Source organism: Saccostrea cucullata, unplaced genomic scaffold, assembly GCF_032062105.1.
Source record: "Saccostrea cucullata isolate Sc308-1 unplaced genomic scaffold, CSIRO_AGI_Scuc_v1 ctg3423, whole genome shotgun sequence".
Taxonomy (NCBI): domain Eukaryota; kingdom Metazoa; phylum Mollusca; class Bivalvia; order Ostreida; family Ostreidae; genus Saccostrea; species Saccostrea cuccullata.
In genome coordinates this window covers 1,335-22,845 of record NW_026933067.1, presented here as the reverse complement: position 1 = coordinate 22,845, position 21,511 = coordinate 1,335, and the positions used below count along the sequence as shown (strand labels likewise).

At 33.1% G+C, this 21,511-nt stretch overlaps 1 protein-coding gene across 4 annotated transcripts; it reads left to right on the top strand.

The window, feature by feature from the left end:
* The first annotated feature begins 4,176 nt into the window (after positions 1-4,176).
* LOC134237142 (uncharacterized) lies at positions 4,177-19,490 on the top strand. 4 transcript variants are annotated; one of them, XM_062719235.1, is made up of 11 exons: positions 4,177-4,320; positions 4,407-4,466; positions 5,126-5,186; positions 7,623-7,711; positions 8,220-8,417; positions 10,041-10,172; positions 13,746-13,811; positions 16,387-16,431; positions 17,342-17,504; positions 17,818-17,905; positions 18,045-19,490. In XM_062719235.1, exons 2-11 carry the CDS (start codon positions 4,445-4,447, stop codon positions 18,480-18,482), a joined length of 1,302 nt encoding a protein of 433 aa, XP_062575219.1. In that variant the 5' UTR covers positions 4,177-4,320; positions 4,407-4,444; the 3' UTR covers positions 18,483-19,490. The 4 variants fall into 4 exon arrangements, with proteins under 4 accessions (XP_062575219.1, XP_062575218.1, XP_062575221.1 ...); XM_062719236.1 differs by having other exon boundaries at positions 4,190-4,300; XM_062719234.1 differs by having other exon boundaries at positions 4,177-4,466.
* Positions 19,491-21,511: the final 2,021 nt, after the last annotated feature.

Here is a 21,511-nt window from a genome sequence, read left to right as displayed (position 1 = left end):
AATCAATGTTTGACATTAATTTCATCATTTGATCAAATATATTTTATGATAAATTGAATAAATGACCTTTCTCACAAACAGAAGTTGTTCTGTTTTTCATTGCAAATGAACTCAGACTCACTGGAGAACATAACTGGTTGTTTCATGTTGACAAATAAATGGTATTTTATGGAAACATGATATGGAATGAAATTTAAAGTTTTCAAGTTATTGGAAAAATTTGGGTGACAAAAATATAATTCCTTCTAACACTGCACCACTAGCTGAATTGTTAAATGCATCATTAACCAGCAAACAGCTTCCCCATATATGGAAACTATCAAATATTACACCAGTTTATAAAAATAAAGGTAGTCCTAAAGAACCAGGAAATTACAGACCTATTGCTTTAACTAGTGTCCTATGCAAGATTATGGAAAAATTATATTCAAACATCTCCATAACTATATGATGGATCATAATCTTTTATCCAAGAATCAGTTTGGATTCCAACCTGGAGACTCCACTGTAAATCAGCTTTTAGAGATATACAATACTATTATAAACAGTTTTGACCAAGGCAAAGATGTAAGATTTGTTTTCTGTGATATATCCAAAGCATTTGATAAGGTCGGGCATAAGGGATTACATGTATTTTATAAGCTTAAGCAGAATGGTGTTGTAGGAAATATATTGGACTGGATTGAAAACTATCACAGATTACTGATCGTGAACAAAAAGTTTTATTAGAAGGGTACTCCTCAGTTAGAGAAAGTATAAATTCAGGCGTTCCACAGATCTGTATTAGGACCATTCCCTTTTTGGTATATATCAATGACATAACTGAAGATCTGGAAAATAAAGTTAGGTTATTTGCAGATTATACTTCTCTGTTTGTTTGTAATTGTAGACTCTGATACACAAGCCCCTACCCTCTCTTTGATTAATGACTTGTATTACAATCCAATGGCGGTTGGTCTGAGCATATTTCCAAGATATGTGATCAAGCATGTCAACGTTTAAATGTTCTGTGTTGTCAGAGAGGGCCTGGAATGGTTTTCAATCAATCGTGACGATGACGTTAACGCTAAACAGAGTCATGTTACGAGCGGGTTATTCGTCCTGCCATCTCTTAAATCGCCACCTTACTACCCCCAAAACCGCCTTTTTTACAGTAGACTATTATAATCATTACATTCACACGAAAAATGAAAGAAAACAATTCCGCAATTAGGTTTTTTGAACCGGTCAACTTACTGAACATTGTGTTCCTCTCACTGGCGCATGCGCGCGTCGTATGACTAATTTTAGGCGTAGTAACCCATGCCCAATATAGCCAGGGATTGAAAGATAAACACTGATGTATTCCATGCAAAGGAAAAATAAGGCTCGTGAAAGATGAGCGTGAGAGACATTGAAGATAATGAGAGTTTTCAATTTTTACTTTTGGGGGGTATCGTCGTATGGGCTTCAATAACTCATTAATTATTAAACATAATCAAATGGGATTTTGGTTATATATGTTTGAAAGATGATTTTAAAAGTTAGATAGGAATACTGAAAAAAATTACAAGAGAAATAAATTTAATTCACCTCCAAAGTTTACCCTGCGTTTATTTTTCCTTTCAGTATAGATGTCCTCTAAAGAACAAGGTCTATTAAGTAAATATATATTTAATAAAGAAAAGTTTTTCTTCATTATATTAAATGATAAAAGATATGAACATACGTCATAATATATGAAATAATTCCAGGTATTTCAAGAGCAGCCCACTCTTCTAGAAACATCATGTTTACAGTACAAATGCGTATACATGTATGATGTGCATTAAGCTAAACCTAGAAAAATCAAAGTATTGAAAGAACTGAAAGCCGGGCTTTAATTGCTCGAGTACATTGTCTAATCCGAAATTAGCCCTTATTTTTTTCCTTTTACCATTGGTTTTTATAACAGATAGAGTTTGTATGATTTTGATTTAAAACGAAATCGCATATACCAACCATTGAAATAAACAGTCCAGACCCCGAGATATCACCCCTACTAATGTGTTCGGAACCTTTTATTTTTCAGTGTTCTGCAAATTATATAACACGAGGAGTTCAGAGTAGCTCTGAGAGTGGCTCTGGCGAGAGTTAGCGAGACTTCAGCGAGATAGGGTAAATTATTCACGGAAATGTGGCTAGGAAGTGATTAGCACGTGGAGACATGGTAAACAGAAAAGTTATGTTGCGTTTTAGTTTTCACCACCCTATAATATCATTCTGTAGAAATGTACTTCAATAGATCTCTCTTGAATTCATTCAAGTTTAAATTATAAGTATTCTCTATGATACAATTTCCTGCTGTCATGAATTTCTTTTAGGACAAATATTTTGCATGGGAACCAGGACTATATTTTTTGGCGTCAGATTAGCAAATGAGGCACCAATGTGACCTTAACTGACAAATCAGCTGAATGAGAATTGCATTATGGGTTACTACGAATACTACAGGAATTTTTCGCTTGATAAATTCCTTTATTGTACTTTCGGTGAATACAATTGTCAGGTGGATTCCCTGGCCAACACACGTGATCACGAGTATAGTTGTGTAAAAAACGTTTTGTCCAGCTGCTCGTTTTCCTTACGCTTGAAGTGCTGGTGTTTTGAACTTGACACTAACTACGTATATACATTTTATTTAACATATGTTTTCTAGTTAACAACAAAAAAACACCCGTGATATCTTTCATAGTTTCTAATGTTTGCATTTTGTTCATAAGAACATTTTTTTTAATTTTGCACTCCATTGACATAATCATAGATTGACCTGAACCACGTGTTCGAAGTAACATGTAAACATGTATTTGGCGTAAACGTATTCAATCAACAATTGGTTGGTTACATGTGGTAAGATCCTCTGTGCGCATTAATAGCAATAGCCATATAAGGCAAACAAAGGTTTGTCAGTGTAAATGATATTACACATTTTTTACCAGCGTATCGTTCGCTAGTGAGCTGTTATTTTTGCAGGGAACTATGATAAGATGTATAAACTGTTATTTAACCCCACCCCACCCCCTTTTAGCCAGCCATTTCTGTTGAAAATCATGAAAGTCTTTCAGAAAGGTCTGGAAACAAAATTTTCACAGGACATGTTTTCAGAAGAAACAGACTATAGCAATTTCCTGTTTACTGCCAATTTTATTTATAAAGCTGGTTCTACCCTATAACCTTTGAATGGGTCAACCTAAACCACGTGTCTTGAATTTAAATCACAATAACATTAGTAGGGGTGGATATGTTATGATTTTAAAGTTTAATGAAATCAATAATATTTCCAGGAAATTATCGCATATTTTCCATTCAATAAGCATTTTTTTCTCATGATTTAAAAATACAGTCTTGGAATAGTTAAAATATTGCACATGTTTATTTTATAGGCATTCTTTCAGTTTCAGACAAACTATACTTTTATCGTCAACTACATATAGAAACACAGATACATGTACATTGTCAAGGGACTTCACGCATGCTAATTCTAAATATTCCAATTCACTATACTAGTAATTTGCTAAAAATCAAAACAGAATATAATAACCACTATCATAACATCGACGAAAACGATATGAATCACGAAACTCATCAACAATTCCAACATTTTAAAAAGCCCGCGCTACTGATAATAGTTCGCTTACAATATACACTCAGCAGCGTATGTGTACAAATTGTTATTTCACGATTATCCCAATAAAGCAAATATCTAATTTCTATTTCAGTTTAATTCTCAAACAAAAGTATGGATCATTTACTTTTCCGACGATTAGGATGTTACAAATGTTTGTTTGAATATTGTCTCCCAATGGACTATTTTCTTTATCCGAAGCAACTGATTTGACGCTGTTTTGATTTTTTGTTTACTGTGCTATTTATAGTAAGACAGTCTATCATGATGCCTAGAGCCATGACTTTGCTTCAACAAAACCCGGCTAAAAATGAAAATGATTATTTTGTATTGAAAAAAAAAATAAAAAAAATGATAAACTTGTTAAAACTGCAATTAAGTTTTTCCAATTTTCATTGAGCTTAAGCCATAACCAAAACGTACATGCAAAGATTTATTAGTGACCTCGCTTTTTGTGTAAGTGGTTTTATTTTTATGATTTCAGAACTGAGTATATATTTCCTTCCTTCTGTGTGTAATAAGAAAAGGAAGTAAAATAAATTTATCATACCAGCACATATTCAAATGTCCAAAGAACACTTTAGAAAAGCTAGCATACAGCAAATATTCAAAAACATTATATCCAAGGAGTTGAGAGAAGATATTAAGGATAAGAATGTGATAAGTATCAGGATAAGGTTGATTTTTATTGTACAAATATCGATCGGTATTTTCATGTAAATACTTTTCTTATTTGTGTTTTGAAAATGTACAATTTTTTTAGCAGAACATAAAAAATCGAGACGTGCACTGAACATTATCATGGACCTGAGAAGAGTTTTTGGTAAGCAAACAATATTTGGATATTTAAAACCTCCTTTTTTGCATTTTTTAGCATACAACTTTTCCAAAATTAACATATTGGAAATAAATCGGTGATTTCATATATCTGCAAATATAAAAGTAGATGCTCTTGAATATTATTTGACATATACTAAGACTTGAAGTATATATGTAATTATGTTTATTATACATGTCTATAGTATATGTACTAGCGTGTGCCATGAAATATACCCTTTTGAAAATTAGTGATTAAAAGACCAATACCTCATAACTCGAGCTCATAGTCATGGTGTTTAAAGTTCCCGAGGAAGGTTTTTTTTATGAGAATACACAAATTTCCATGGTTCGAATCCCACTGTGGGACTTGGAGACCGGTCCTTCGGATGAGACCATATAAACCGAGGTCCCGTGTAGCAGTAGGTGCTGGCACGTAAAAGATCCCTCCCTGCTCAATCTCTCAGTGCCAAATAAAAGGTCTGGACAAATGCAGCTCATCATCGGCAAGTGATGGCGTCACCATATGAGAGCAGAAATTCTCGAGAGGGATCTCAAACAACAGACAGACAGACAAACAAACAAATACTAATTTTCATATCGCCCATACAGAGGAGTTCATTGTTATTTTTTTCATGATATTCTCTTTAACATTTCTTTTTCAAGGGATTCTGCTGTTCTTTGTGCCAGTACTCACAACTTCAACCGAAAAGAAGAGTTTGAAAGGGTAAGATAATCTTAAATATCTTTATTTTCATATTTGAAAAAAGTGTTATGAAATCTTAATATCAATTTGACTAGAAATGCTTAAAATCTTTGCCATGGAAGGGGTTAAAGTAATATTAAATTGAATTTAACAGAAATTATGTAGATAATCAACTGATGAGCCAGGTGTTGGATTCTGGATAAACCTAATTACTGTTAAGCTTCATTTGGACAAAATGTTTAAACATTGATCGCATTAGTCAAGTGATATTAAGAAAAAAAAATTGTGGCTATATGTAGAGAAAAAATAAGAATATTTTTACTTTTAATAATTGAGATATCTAGTACATGTGTAATGAAAGAAAATTTCATTCAAGTTTCGTTTTTTTTTGATATTCATGAATGTAAAATATCAATTAATTTGATTAAACTACTGATCTCCTCCTCGTCGACAAGTAAATAAATACTTCATTAGAATACTAAAAAGAGGATTTCAGAATGCAATTATTATACCCCCTGCAAACGAAGTTGGGGGGGGGGGGTATATAGGAATCACCTTGTCCGTCTGTCCGTCTGTCTGTGCAAACGTGTCCGGTCCATATCTTTCTTACAGAGGAACATTAGATTCTACTACTCCACACAAATTCATAATTCGTGTCTGGTCCATATCTTTCTTATGGATAAACTTGGTAGGTTTTAATTTCACACAAAGATTCCTCCTGACCTAAGGATGTGACATGACCTTGGGTCAAAGTTATTTGGGGAAGTTCAAGGTCACTGGAAGAAAAATTTCATAATTCGTGTCCGGTCCATATCTTTCTTATGGATAAACTTAGTAAGTTCTAATTTCACACAAAGATTGCTCATAACCAAAGGGTGTGTCATGACCTGACTCAAGGTCATTTGGGGAAGTTCAAGGTCACTGGTAGAAAAATTTCATAATTCTTATCTGGTCCATATCTTTCTTATGGATAAACTTGGTAAGTTCTCATTTCACACAAAGATTGCTCAAGACCTAAGGATGTGTCATGACCTTGGGTCAAGGTCATTTGGGGAAGTTCAAGGTCACTGGAAGAATTTTTTTTATAATTTGTGTCCGGTCCATATCTTTCTTTATTATGAAAAAACTTGAATCTACTACTTCACACAAACATTGTTTATGACCTGAGGTCGTGTCATGACTTTGAACCAAGGTCATTTATGCAAGTTCAAGGTCACTGACAGAAAAGGTTCATAATTTGTGTCTGGTCCGTATAATTAGTCTTCTTTTTTTATATTAGGCTGCGCCTTCGTTTCATTTATAAAAAATATAATGAGCAATTACATTTGCACAAGAAATGTTTTAGCATTTCTCTCTTCTCTTAGATCCATAAAATATTCATGATTCAGCACTTCTGAAAAACCCAGCGGGAATATTTTGTCCTGTTTGGAAAGTTCTATTTTCTGTAGCAGCAAATGCACAGATGGGTCAGTAAGAATTGTACTGAAATTTATATAAAAAGATATTCAGAATAGAATTTTCATGACTTCCAATCTTTTCTATCCTTTGATTCTTTAGATTTAGTAAAAAAAAATGATCATTTTGCGAATTAGAATCGCACGGTGTATACTAATTCTCTCATATCAAATGAATGATTAACTGCAGATTTGTAGCTCTCCGCAAAAATATATTGACAGACCAGATTTTTTTTCGGAGAGCTTCAGATCTGCAGCTACTGAAAGATATATTTTAACTGAAATTTTACAAAAGGGATAATCTAAACAAACGGTAACATTCATTATTCGTAGCTTTCTCTGTAGATGTTTTTATAATTCTTAATTTTTTGATTTGGATATGAGCCGGGATCGATAGATCCGAGGATTATGTTTTTGTCCTGCCTGTTTGTCTGTCTGTTGTCAACTTTAACCTTCGCCATAACTACTGATGAACCATAGGTGATGGAGACTTCATACATGTATTTGGTATGCATACTCCACTGATTAAGTTCTTTCAAATGACACTAAGGTCAATGACCTTGTGACCTTGACTGTGAACTATATTCTAAAACAGTTTTTTTTAACTATGCCAAGAGCATAGTGTTTCACAAATACATCTTGTTTACTGGTATTGCCTTTTTGTGTGTATATTAAAAAATTGCTCAGAAACTTAATTGTTGATTATTGAAGATGGTAATGTTTTCACTCATCCTGTCTAGATTGCTTATTGCACTAAATAAATGATAATACAGACCAATTATATGTCACTCTGTAATACTACAATTTAAATACCATTGAATAATTAACCAAACAACATTTGTCACTCTGATCATTTGTGCTGTTCTTACGAGAAAAAAAAATATAACTTGAAATTTTTAAAGCTATTGTAGGTCACAAAATAGTTCTGCAGCTTGCCTCAAAACAGTGTGAAAGAGAATGAACCCTGATAATTAACTAACATTATGGATGGATTTCTTTGCAGTACTGGTTGTTTAGAAACAATATTGAAATTTGGATTCAAATACGACGCCTGTGATATCACGGAAAAAGAATTTAAGAATTGGTTTATGGGTACTGTTATAGATATTTTTTTAATATGCATATCACTGCATGTCCTTTGAAAGAAAGACGTACAAGAACATTCTATAAAACTATGCATTGCAAGATGTAATGCATATTATTTAACAAATAAAATTAAATAAACTTTCTTAGGTTATATCGATTGATTGATTGTTGTTTAACGCCCCTCTTGAAATATTTTCATTCATATGAAGACGCCACCTCTTGCCGGTGGAGAGCTGCAAATTAAGCTCAACACTCAGAGCCATTGAGCAGTAAGAGATCTTTTTCGTGCCAGCACATACTGCGACACGGAACCTCAGTTTAAACGGTCTCATGCGAATGACCGGTCTCCACGGCTCACAGTAGGATTCGAAACCGCGACATAAGAATCAACTCCTTAGTTTGCGACTCTAGGGCAGATGCTCTAAACACTGCGCCACACGGGCGACATAAATAAATAAAATAAAATGAAAAAAAAATACAATAATGAATATTTAATATCTTTTTATTATGGTAGAACCTATGGAGTTCCCCTGCAAAGATCAATGTACTTTGGAAGTGGACTTGGATAAATGTAAAGATCAAGGTAACAATGGACATAAAGGAATGGCAATGACCCGTGACAATAGGAAGATTTGGAAGATGTGTTTTAATCAGGGTCCAGTTGACGAAGATGCGTTTATTGAAGTGAAATGTGGCTCAAAAAATCTAAATGGTAATTTGATAAATTTATTATAAATTTTCTGCTCATGTTGGATATAAGTCTCAGAATCTCACTGGAAAACATTATAAGTATTTTTATTTGATATGCATTGTGAAATCTATAATGTACGGCTGTTAAAGATCTGAAAGGAGGTTTCAAGAAAACGGCAAAGGAATCATTCTTGCAAGTTTTCATATAGAAAAATTGAGATAAATGGGATTTCCAATATATTTGCACGATCTTATGAATACTAATGAAAAATAAATCACGTAGAGGCAATTTCATGAAAACTACACTTCATTTCTCCGTATGACCTAGGGGGTAACTATAATATCGTGAGATCGATGTATCATAAGATCGATGCTGTATATAGAGAATAATACACTCATATCCTTTTCCATATCACATCCTGTATCAGCCCGAGACACCAATATCAGCCAGAGGGCCGAAGGCCCGATCGCTGATATTGGTCGAGGGCTGATACAAGTTGTGATGAGGAAAAGGGTATGTTTCATTATGTTTATAATAACAATAATAAGTAAATAATCATGCACGGACACTTCTTACAATGTACAATTTGTCGATAAAAGTATCCTTAAAAAGTTAAAATTAATGTAGTCCGATCCTCAGGTTCATAAAATTAGCAGTTAAGTAATCAAATATACTCATTAAAATATCTCTGAATCCACAAAGTAAGGTAAATTTGCCCACAGTATTTCTTTTAATTTAAACATCAAGGTTAATCATATTATATAGGGAACATTGTCAGATCTCCAGTATACATTCAGAAAAAGCGAAAAGCGAATAGGAATATCAACTATGCATTTTCTAATTGCAAATTGATCAACAAAAATATTTTAGGCTAAAAAACAATAGGTACATGTATCCAGGCATTAAGAGAAACTGTCTTGCTTTTTATACTTATTTTGTATTCTACATGTAGGTTTTTGATACCATTGCAAGACATCGCAAATCACTTCTAATTTCATATAATGGTATATAATAAGTATTGATATCTAAGGTTCAATTCAAGAAAATCTTACTTCTCTAAAACTGACAGGTATTAATTATTTTTCCTTGTATGGGGTACAAATATCAACTTTTTATAAGACATTTTCTAAGACTTCCATAGACCCTGGATCATATAAAGATGAATAAAATAGAAATTGTTACATGAAAAGATATCATTTTCAAGCCTCTTATTGACGCTTTTTAAATTGAATATTATAGTTTTGGAGTTATCCTTCCTAGCTAATGATCGGATATCCTTAAGAGAATTATGTAATCCCTAAAACATGTGTTTGATCACAGGTACTATTTTTTAGGTTAAATTTACTTAGGGCGTGATATTGATCCGTATCAGCCCTGCAAATGCGTATCAGCCCCGCAAATCCATATTAGCCCTGCAGGGCTGAGGGCTTATACGGCTATTGTGACGTTAGCCATCGCATATGCAAAAATCCTGTATTCATTACTAAGTGTGTAATAAAAACATGTATTAAATATTGTATTTGGCATCTTTTCACATACCAGTAATATAGCTATCATCATTAAAAAACATATCAAGAAATATCAATTTATTACTATTTATTTCTACTGTATGCAACTAAATGAAAAAAAATAATAACCTTTCAGATTATTTTGGATATATCTGCTCAACCGATTCTGAGTGCAAGAAGCCAAACATCATTTGCTCTAAATCAGGAGAGATAGGAACATGTGTATGTATGGACGGTTTCATCCGAGTAAATGGTAGTTGCAAAAAAGGTATTATAAATTTTATATTCAATTTGATTGAATTTCCTAACAAAAACATTGAATCCACGAGAGAATCTGCGACATGAAGACGTTAAACGGAAGTCGTGATATCCTTTTACGTACCATTGACTTTTTGTCAACAACTTGCGTCGTTTTATAAATTCCTGGCATGCAGAACATTAAATTAACTGAGAGACGTAAAATCCATATCCCCTTTCTTTACGTTTCACTAAAAAACTAATAGTAGCGAATTTATTGTATGTTGTTTAAGTCCCTCTCGAGAATTTTTCACTCATATGGAGACGTCACCACATGCCGATGGAGAGCTGCAACTTTTGCCCTATACTTGGCACTTAAGGCCTTTAAGCAGAAAGGGGATCTTTTTCGTGCCAGCATCTACTGTGACACGGGACCTCGGTTTATACGGTCTCACCAGAGGAATCGGTCTCAACGTCCAACAGTGGAGTTCGAACTCGCGACGTAAGAATTAACTTCGTACTTTGCAACTCTTGCGCAGACGCTCTAACCATTGCGCCACGCGGGGGATCTAACAGTAGTGAGGGAAAACATCAGAAATACTGTGCAACAATATATTTGAGAAGTGGTGTAAATTAGATGTGGATACTAGTACTTAAGAATTTCGAGGAACTTTTGGAAACTGAAATCACAAAATTTTACCAAAACCGACATCATAAATATAATGACTTTTAACTTTATATACAACCATTCACCGATATAAATCAAGGTCTAGACTACTTGCAAATGATTTTACAATGAAATGGAACTCTTAAATTTACTAACCTTGTCACTTGTTAATTGCATAATTGTCTTGTTTGAACACTCTGATTGTATACACGATTAAACAATTTAAAGAGTATTTGAAGCTGCTATTTCAAAGATCTTTGAGTGTCTGATTGATAATATCAGAGTGGGTTTTTAAGACCAACAATCTATTGGATTTAGCATGTGTATCAATCGATCCCCCGTTATAAACAGACCTGTTTTTGCATTCATAAGAAGCATAAAGTGTTCAATTTCGTATCCGTGAAAAGAAGAAAACACTTTATGTGCCCTTCAACTCGACATTATTCGATATGCAAGAGCATGCTCGACGTATGAGCAATTTCTAAAACGAGGTAAATTATTGACAAACAAGTTGATGAAACAAGAATATCAACAGTCTCGTTTAAAGTAATCATTTGGTAAGTTCTTGGTCGATACAATGACCTTATCAGCAAACACAATTTATCATCAAGTAAAATGCTGACTGACATTTTTCATACTAATTGTTAGTCCATTATATCTGTACACTGGATTGACGAAGAATTTTCCGTTATTTCCCGATTATGACAAGGAGCACACGGCGGGCGTGATCGGTCAGCAGGAAATGCTCACTCCTCCATGGCACCTGATCCCACCTCTGATGTTTTAGATGTTCGAGTTTGCTCTGCTCCTATTTTGTATTGTTTTATGGAAATTTGATATTGATTTGTTCGTTATCTCCATATCTTTCATTAGATATTATGGTAATATCCATTCTTATGTTGACACGATATGGGTCATTTTCAAAGAAAGTTCAATTTTTGAATGACATATTTTTGAAAAATGAAAGTGGTTTTACTATGATTTTTTCAACTCTATGTGAATAATACAGTAATAAACTACTAAAAACCACTGCATTGCAGAAAAGAAAATATTTCTTTTTAAAGGATATTGATATTTTATATTAGTCATTTAAACTTTAATGTCCTTCCTGTTACTTTCATAAAAAGAGCTGTAAAACTCTATTTCAAAATTTTCATCAAATAATCTTTTGTATATCGTTAAAAAATGAAAAAAATTATCATTGAATGCCGAGATGTTTGACATTCATCTAATATATGAGCGTTTAAAAGCATGTCAAATTACCATATACCAAACAAAACTTCATGAAAAACCTTATTGCGGAATGTTTATATACTATACATGCAGTTGAAAAAAACATTCTTGTACATTATTTTTGTGATTAGAATAAACAATTACAGAAAGTTATTTAAACAGGTGCTCTGCCAAAGCAATTTAAACTAGGAAAATATACTGGTAACAGTAAGGACTCAGGTAACAGGAAGGACAAAACAGTAACAGGATGGACAAAACAGTGTAACAGGGTGGACAATGAAATCTACATTTTAAATAAAAATTCACTTTTTCTAACTTTATTGGTTAAGAAAAAAGAGAGAAATGTAGAATAAAAACATGATTTTGTCAAATCCGGCAAATGCAAGACAATAAAAGACATTTATGTCCATCCTATTACGAAATTTAATTGTAAAGTGATATTAAAATATTCATCACTTCATTTTTGTTTGTTAAAGGTACTCTATGCATTTGCAAAACTAAGAATTTTTCATAATTTTAAGAGAAACAAATGATAAAACTTAAATAGGTATATAAATACCAGGATAATTTGCCCCTCCTGTTACAGTTTCTGTCTATTCTGTTACACGAGTGTATGTTTAAGTTATAATGGCACTATTTGAAGCACTAACATATTTCAATATGATTTACCAAGTTTTTTAACATGTGTTATTAAACTTATATTACTTGGAATAATAAAAGTAATTGTTTTTATTGTTAAAACTCAAGATATGAAGTCCAGTTTTCCTTACTGTTACCATGTTAATGGTAACAGGAATGACAGTAACAGGATGGGCGTTTCTCATATAAATTACCATTTCTTTGTAACTTAGTTAATCTAATTGTTCTAGCAGAATAAACAATTTAAAGAGTACTTGCATATTATGAAGGTAACAAATAGGACATATTTTCTTTATACACTACCAATAAGACAAACCTATCGACCTTTGAACCCTTTCTTTTCAAATCATGGCGCTCATAAACTTAAGACAACAGAAAATGATGATATATTGTGGATCATGAAAACAGTTCATAGGAAAGTGAGATAACTTTTATCTAAAATTTTCTTGTTGGTAACAGGAATGACATAAACTGGAGGGACATGTCACTTCCTGAATGTTAAATGCATACTAGTATTTAGTGGGTGGCATAAGTAAAACAATCGTATTAAATTAATCTGTGAATGAATTCAATTAATACGAGGTGCAAAATTTGTACATATCTACACAGGGTAATATTTTCCCTATCATTTAACAAAGCGCGTTATAAAATTTCTGTTAATGTGACATGGTTTACTGTCAAATTTTACATGGAATGCATAGAATATTTTTTATAAAACACCTGGGAGGTGATCATAAAATAACTTATAAGGTGTATGACCATGTATATTAACCAACGGGGAAAAAATTCACTCTAAAGAATATTTTTCCTATTATTCTGATCGAAAGACAAAAAGGTGAACTTTTTTTGAAAATGACCCATATATGTCGATGAGCTTGAAATAAAGGTGCCACAGGTTTTGACACATCTGTTACTTAAATGTATTCAATAATAAAATATTTTGTATGTTTTTTAAGTTGTTTAAAATCCCATATGTGTGTGCATTTGACAGCAGTAATTAAGCTTGAATTTACTAATATTTTTCCTCTACTGCTCGATATTATTTTAAAATTTCTCTCTTGATAGAAAATATTTGTAAATGTTCAGAGACTTCCACAATCAACAATGATGTATACTCAACCAACAACAACCGTAAGTGATGACCACCTTTATAAAAATCAACATGTGTAAATGGAATATATATATTTATATATATATACATGTAATTTATTATACCTCTATTGATAATACTCGAATTTGATTGGATGGTAAGAAAACTTTAAAACACAACAATGACTCCAAATGGTACTGTTTACAGCAATAATGACTTACATGTAGGAATCATTGCACGTGGGATATAATGACCCCGTCATTATTATCAATGACCGCTAAATAATGACCTCTTAATCAAAAATTCCTTTTTGAGTGAAAGTTAATGCAAAAAATAATTATTATTCGAGAAAATCAACATGTTTTTAAAATTGTGCATGGTCTGTTTTGCATTACCATACAGAATACGGTAAAATTTTATCGTTAGGCCATAGTTTTTTTATTTTCTGTTTAACGGGAAGCGCCGACCCAATTTTTTTCAAAATACCGAATAAAAATAAAAGAGGTCAATTTCACTTTTATTTTTAAAATTCGCGCCGACTGTGTCATTCATTGCTGGTTTGAAATAAAATCGGGTTTGATGTACACTTTATTTCTAATGAATCATGTAAGCGTTTGACAAAGCTTGTGATAATCAAAGTCTTTTACGAGCGTCTTGTTGATTACGATGACGTAACCAGTTTAAGGAACTAGTTTATCACACTTCGCGGGTTCTGTCAACAAGCAAGAATGTCAACTCAAGACATTTATAGACCGTTATGTGGTAATTTTAAATCCATTGATGATGAAAACAAAACGTTCTTGAAATGAGAGTTAAAGCATTGACAACCTAAATATACCAGATGCACATTGAACTGTGGAGCATGTGTCCAATTAGTTGGGGTAAATGTTGAAATAAGCTTTCTCAGTGTTTCTGTTCAATTATTCAGTGTTTGGCATTTCAATATTTTTTTAAAAAGATGTTTTCATTCTAGATTTTATTTAATCACATATTGTGCATAACAAGTTTAGGTAAAATTCGCGGTAAAATTTTACTTTACAATGAATCTTGTCTAACTATATCAGGACATAAAATTGTGATTAATACATTTTAGATACGAGTCCATATGTAATTGATTGAATAAAATGAGACTAGGATTCCTACAGAACTACAAGAGTTGCCTCTGAGTTGGTATAGAATACTGACAAGTGAAGTGACACTGGTACTGACAGCTAAATTGGAGTTGCACATATCATGTGGAAAGGTAGGGATACATGTAGAAAGAAGTGGACAATCATATATATTTTAGTGCAAAATGGACAAAGAATGATATTGTTTTTTTTATTTATCTAAGGAAAAACTCTTAAAATATTCTGTGTCTTTATTTAGAAAAGAAAATAATCTCATGTAAATATGTTTTTTTTTATCTTCTACTTTCTACCACTTGCTACATGTATTTGATTATCTAATTAATAAACTTAAGTATAATAAGGAATTTATTTTGCAGTTTGATTTCTTGGCAGAGACCCAACCATTTCTGAAGAGCTCAGAAGACTTCCAAGATGACTTTGCTGTTGTTCATCAAAAAGTTCAGCTGACAAATTTCCATTCAGAACCTCAAAAATGTGTTATCCCCTTATACTAAGATAGCATTGTCAAGTTAGCTATCAACCCCATTGCTTTTTTAAACTGTTGTTCATTCATAAAATACATGTAGCTTAAAACATTTCTTATCATGACTTTTATTAATTTTATACAATAGATAGATGATCACTTCAAGACCTGTGTAAACTTTTAAGCAGTGTACATGTGGTTTTTCTGTCATCCGTGCGTATCGAACTTTATTGTAACTATAAAATAATTTAAATTATTATAATATATTGATTTGCTTTCATATTAGGATAACTCATGCAGTTGTATCTTTTTATCCATATTTGAAATCTAAATACAGGGTAAACAAAATTGTATTGTTGTTTTCTTTCGTTTTTCAACATTTTTTATGAAAAAAAAAATTCAAACCATTTTTGGGTTTTATTTTTATTATGTCCCCGACTCGACAAATTTTTACCTTTTATTTTTATTTTTATTTCGTCCCCTCGACCCAACTTTTTCTTTAAAATTCCCGTTAAACAGAAAATAAAAAAACTCTGGCCTTAACTTAAACGGTTTACTCATTTCAAAATATCGTTACAATATTCAGTTCAATGGAACGTAGAAGCGACTCTTTATAGAGTTGAATTCTTTGTTAGATTTTGACTGTGTAGAGGAAAAGTAGTCGCTAGTTATAACATTGTATGTCGCTATAAACCAAATATTGTTTTAATCAGTAAATCATGATGCAAAAACTTACAGGACTTGCTATACGGAGTGTAGCGAATCCCGATCCCGATCAAAGAAAGAATTGATAACGGTTATCTGAGATTCATACTTTTCAATATAAATCGGTATAATAAAACAATTAATTACCCCTTGTGAGTTCCACATGGTGAAATAAGGACACTCGACCTGGCCCATTCGATGACCTGCCCTGACCTCGGTCAGGGTAGGTCACCTCGTGGGCCAAGTCTCGGGTCCTTATTTCACCATGTTGACCTCAAATAGGGTAATTAATTGTATGATATAATACTAATATTCTAGGCAAAAAAGAATCTACGACGCTTGGGCATCAGATTGGAACATATGGTATGTACTCAGAACATCATTTTATCGTAACTACCAACGAATAATTTGTCTAATAAGTCCAGACCCCTTGACCATAAGGCGAGAATATACTTAAGTCAAAATTTTAAATCTGAATAACTTAAGTTTCATAAAATATATTTTCTTTAAATTTTGCAGTTATGTATAATATTCAAATTCCAACAAATGATGCAAATTTATTTTCATTATTATTTATTTTTTCAAAAGTTATCTTGATTGAAAATTTGACTTAAGTCTATTCTCATTTCATGGTCATGTGACCAGAATAAAAAAAAACTGAAATATTTCTAAGTTGAAGATCAAGTAAAATTTCCTTTATTTATGTTTCATAAGTATATTTTATGAAGATGTAGTTGCTTTAGCCTAGTACCCGAGGCCTTCCGAGTGCAAGCACGAAGCTTGCACTCGGAAGGCCTCGGGTACTAGGCTAGTAGTTGCTTGAAACCTGAAACACTGATAAATACATGGAAGTATTCAATTTTTTTACTCTCATTGTAACGCCCGCTTTTTTATTGGCTAAACAATAACATGTAGTTAAATCTGTATAACCTGGGTTGCCTAAGTCACAATGACTTATGTCAAAAACATATCAATCCGTGCGATGTTCCATTTAAAATTGTGCAATGAAATGTCATCTATGACGCGAAATTGTTTTTTTTTTCTGAATAACGTTATAAAGATTGAGTTAAATAGCTACCAAAATTATAAGGTATAAAAGGGTTAGACCAGTTTAAGTTTTTATATATACATAAACTACTTCGCTGTGTATACAGTTTCAACCCCAAACCAAGATTATATTCTATAACTTGCCTATTGAGTAGTTATTAAATTCATTCCTTAAAAATCGAAAAATTTACAGACGTTCTTACATGCTTCTGTATTAATTCTTAAGATGACGTATTTACAAAAGAAATACTACATGTATCAGAGGACACACATAATATAACAATACTGATGGTTGGAGTCGGTCTTGGATCCTTTATTCTCGGTGCTGTCCTCAGTCTCGGTATCGTCTTCATCGTTAGAAAATGTAGAATCCAAGGAAATCAGAACAAGTAAAGCGAATATCTTTTTTTACAAAAATCAGATTTGTTTATAGGAACCAAGAATTGGTTAAGTAATCTGAAATTTCTAAAAGTTATTGCTAGTAATATTCTTATTACATGATAAAGAAAACAATGTAAAATATTTTTTCCTGCTTCAAGAACTTTTGCATTGTTATCATTTTTTAAAATCTATATGTATAAAATATGAAACCTTAAGGGATGTATAAAACAATTTGAACTGCTGATATTAAAATTCTATTTTCTGGAATTTTTTGCATTTTTTTTTTCAAGAAAATGAAATTGTATCGAATAATTGTTTTAGTGATTTAAAGAGCAACGTCAACAACCCCATCTATAACAAATACATTGAAGGTAGCGAATCTAGTCGAAGAGGAAATGTTCCTGATAAGGTAGTTTTTAGTTAGATACATGATGTTATGATTTTTTCGCTCGATACACATAATTAAAAAAAAAATTCCAAACTTTTATGAATAAAGACATATTTATTTCTAGCTATAACAGATGTAGCTCTATTATTTAAACTAACAGGTTTCTACAATGCCTATTGCCGAAACGAACACTGCCTATTCCGAGGTAAAAATACTTTCGGACAATACAGGTGATATCTACAACCATCTTCATGAACAAGTTACTTCTGATACAGCTGGCTTAGACAGCGACTACGACCATGCCAAGCCTTTAAAGGAACAGCTTAGTACAGACAGAGAATACAGCCATCTCACTTCAAAAATCGACTCGGAGGATTTCAAATCAAACCAACAATCAGCAGAAATAGAGGAAAACGCAGATGAAAATGCCAAGCCTTTAAAGGAACAGCTTAGCCCTGACAGAGAATACAGTCATCGCACCTCGAAAATCGACTCGGAAAATGTCAAATCAAACCAAGATGTTCAACAATCAGCAGAAATCGAAGAAAACGCAGATGAAAACAATGATAATTACTTTACATTGGAAAAAATAAATTAAGATTACTGTCAATATATTTGACCAATCGATTGCATTGCTCTTTTTGTAATTGTAGTTTTGACACGTATTTTCAGGCTTTGACACGTATTTTCAGGCTATCTTCTAACTGTACTTTTGATCAGCCATTGTTTTCAAATGATGAGTATAAGATAATATTTTTTTATTTTTATTAATTTCATATGATTCTTTAATGCTGCAAAATGTTAACATTTTGTAAAGATATGAAAAAAATATATTTTCAGTTATAAAGTGATATAATATTTGTCGTGAGACACGGATGTTTACACTTCACAAGAGTCAATAGATGAATTTTATGTAATCTGTTAAATCTTCTATCTATTTTTTGTTCGATTAGGTTTGTCTGTCTTTTTAAGGAAGCATAAATAACTCTATGCTTGCTGTGTTACATTTCAGAAATAATGTCCCCATTTTCATGAATATTGCAGGGTAATCTTGAAGTAAAAAATTTTGTTTGAAAGATAAAAGTCGAGGCGTTAGCCAATGCTTTTATATTCTAAACATATTTTTGAGACAAAGGAGGTTAACCTGCATCATTAACGATCGCCAACAAAGATTTCATTTCAATTCTACTAACAGCTATAATATTTCTAATCGTTTCCTCTCTAGAGAAAAGAATTAAGTCACTATGACGCAGTAACGCCATTACATTTTACACTGAGTGGCATTTGAATTTGTCTGGATTGCAGTAATGCAAACGATTTGAGAATTGAAGAGAAAGTTGAAACATATATTGTTTGATATTATTGAACGTCAAAGAAGAAAATCAGTTGTCAATTACAGTAAGAAGGATATGGAGATAACGAAAAGTATTCAATATCAAAGTCCATAGAACAATACAAAATAGGAGCAGAGCAAACACGGACCTCCGAAACATCAGAGGTGGGGTCAGCCCGTTCAGGTGCCATGGAGGAGTGAGCATCCCGTGCTGACCGGTCACACCTGCCGTGTGCTCCTTGTCGTCATCCGGAAATAACGGTAAAATCCGTCGACAATTCAGTGTATAAATAACGGACTAACAATTAGAATGAAAAACGTCAGTCAGTATTTGTCTCAATGATAAATTGTATTTGCTGACAAGGTCATTGTATCGACCATAGAATTTACGAAATGATGACTTTAAACGAGAATGTTATTTTTGTTTCATCAATACGTAGAGCATGCTCTTGCGTATCGAATCAACTGAGATATATGTAAGACTCTGAAGTCCGATGGTGACGCCAAAGTCCGATGGTCTCGCAAACCCAGACGGTCTGCGCCAAACCCCGATGGCTCATTGTCTTTACGGACGCCAAAGTCCGATGGTCATGCCAAAGTCTGATGGCTTGTTTTCTATGAGACGCTCGACGCTAAAGTGCGATGGTCTGACACGCCAAAGTCTGATGGTGCGGAGGAACACTTAGCGTTTATGTCGTCACAATAATCCGGCGTCATGACGTTATTCTGCATTCAAAATCCATTGATTCAGTATTCGTCTCACAATACATTTTTACTGATAATGCTTTTTGTTTTTACCCACCAGAGGTATTAGGGTTAGTCTTCGTACACCATTCAATAAGTTATAAGGGTCAGTCCTTTTGTACACTAATGTGTTTCTCCGAACCCACCCGAAAGATTTTAGGGTTAGTTCAAGCACATTATTGGACTGATTTAGATTAGTCCTGCACCCACCTATGATATTTAGGTTAGAGTTGATACTCATTGTTCAACTGATAAGTCTTAGTTTCGCACCTACATCCAAAAGACGAGGGTTAGTCTTTGTACTTATGATATTTGGCATCGCATTTTTGCGCAGTAGTACTATGACGTCATAAACGTTAATTGTTTTCTGCGCCATCGGACTTTGGCGTGTCAAACCATCAGAGTTTGGCGCAGACCATCGGACTTCGGAGTCCCATCGCACTTTGGAGTCCTACATATATACATGTACACTCCGTATGCAGGTGATAAAGGTATATTCCTGGATAAGTTAGGGAAGCTGACGATAGATAGAAAATTTGAAGTTATCATGTTTATCATATTGCTTGGTTTTTAGATTACTATTAACGTCTTTTTCAAGTAAATATCCAAGTATGAAACAGATGTGTCAGACTTTGTGGTATCTTTTATATCAAGCTCACCAGGATATAGCGTATCGATATAGGAATGTAAATTACCATTGTTAATTGACAATACGTAGTCGATATATCTAAGTGTCGAGTTGAAGACCACAGTAAGTGTTTTTCCTCCTTTCACGCATTAGATTTTGCACAAATTCTGCTTCATATGAATATAACAAGAGGCATATGGGCCACATCGCTCAAATGAGTAACTTGGGTGATGCAGTTCTTTACCAGATTCCCCCTCTTGCTATACCTATCATGCCCCACTACCCCCTTCCCTTTTATGATTTTAAAACTTTAGAATCTACACTACCCCAGGATGCTTCCATATAAGTTTCAGCTTTCCTGGCCCAGTGGTTCCTGAGAAGAAGATTTTTAAAGATTTGTTCTTTATTTTTCTCTGTAAAACTTGGATTCCCTATTGTGGCCCCGCCCTATCCCCGGGGTCATTATTTTTACAATTTAATATCTGCACTACCTAAATATGCTTCCACATAAGTTTCAGCTTTCCTGGCCCAGTGGTTCTTGAAAAGAAGATTTTTAAAGACTTGTTCTATATATTTCTATTAAATTTGGGTTCCCTATTGTGGCCCCGCCCTACCCCCGGGGGTCATGATTTTAACAATGTAATATCTACACTACCCAAGGATGCTTCCACATAAGTTTCAGCTTTCCTGGCCCAGTGGTTCTTGAGAAGAGGATTTTTAAAGATTTGTTCTATATATTTCTATGTAAAATTTGGTTTCCCTATTGTGGCCCCGCCCTACCCCCGCGGGTCATGATTTTAATAATTTAATATCTACACTACCCAAGAATGTTTTCACATAAGTTTCAGCTTTCCTGGCCCAGTGGTTCTTGAGAAGATTTTTTATTGACCCCACCCTAATTTTATCTTTTCTTTATTGTCTC

Excerpts from the sequence above, each read along its gene's own strand:
- LOC134237142 (XM_062719235.1), top strand. The coding sequence starts at position 4,445 with ATGGACCTGAGAAGAGTTTTTG. Across the intron at positions 7,712-8,219 it reads ATTTAAGAATTGGTTTATGG|AACCTATGGAGTTCCCCTGC; the intron begins GTACTGTTATAG and ends TTATTATGGTAG. Across the intron at positions 17,505-17,817 it reads ATCCAAGGAAATCAGAACAA|TGATTTAAAGAGCAACGTCA; the intron begins GTAAAGCGAATA and ends TAATTGTTTTAG.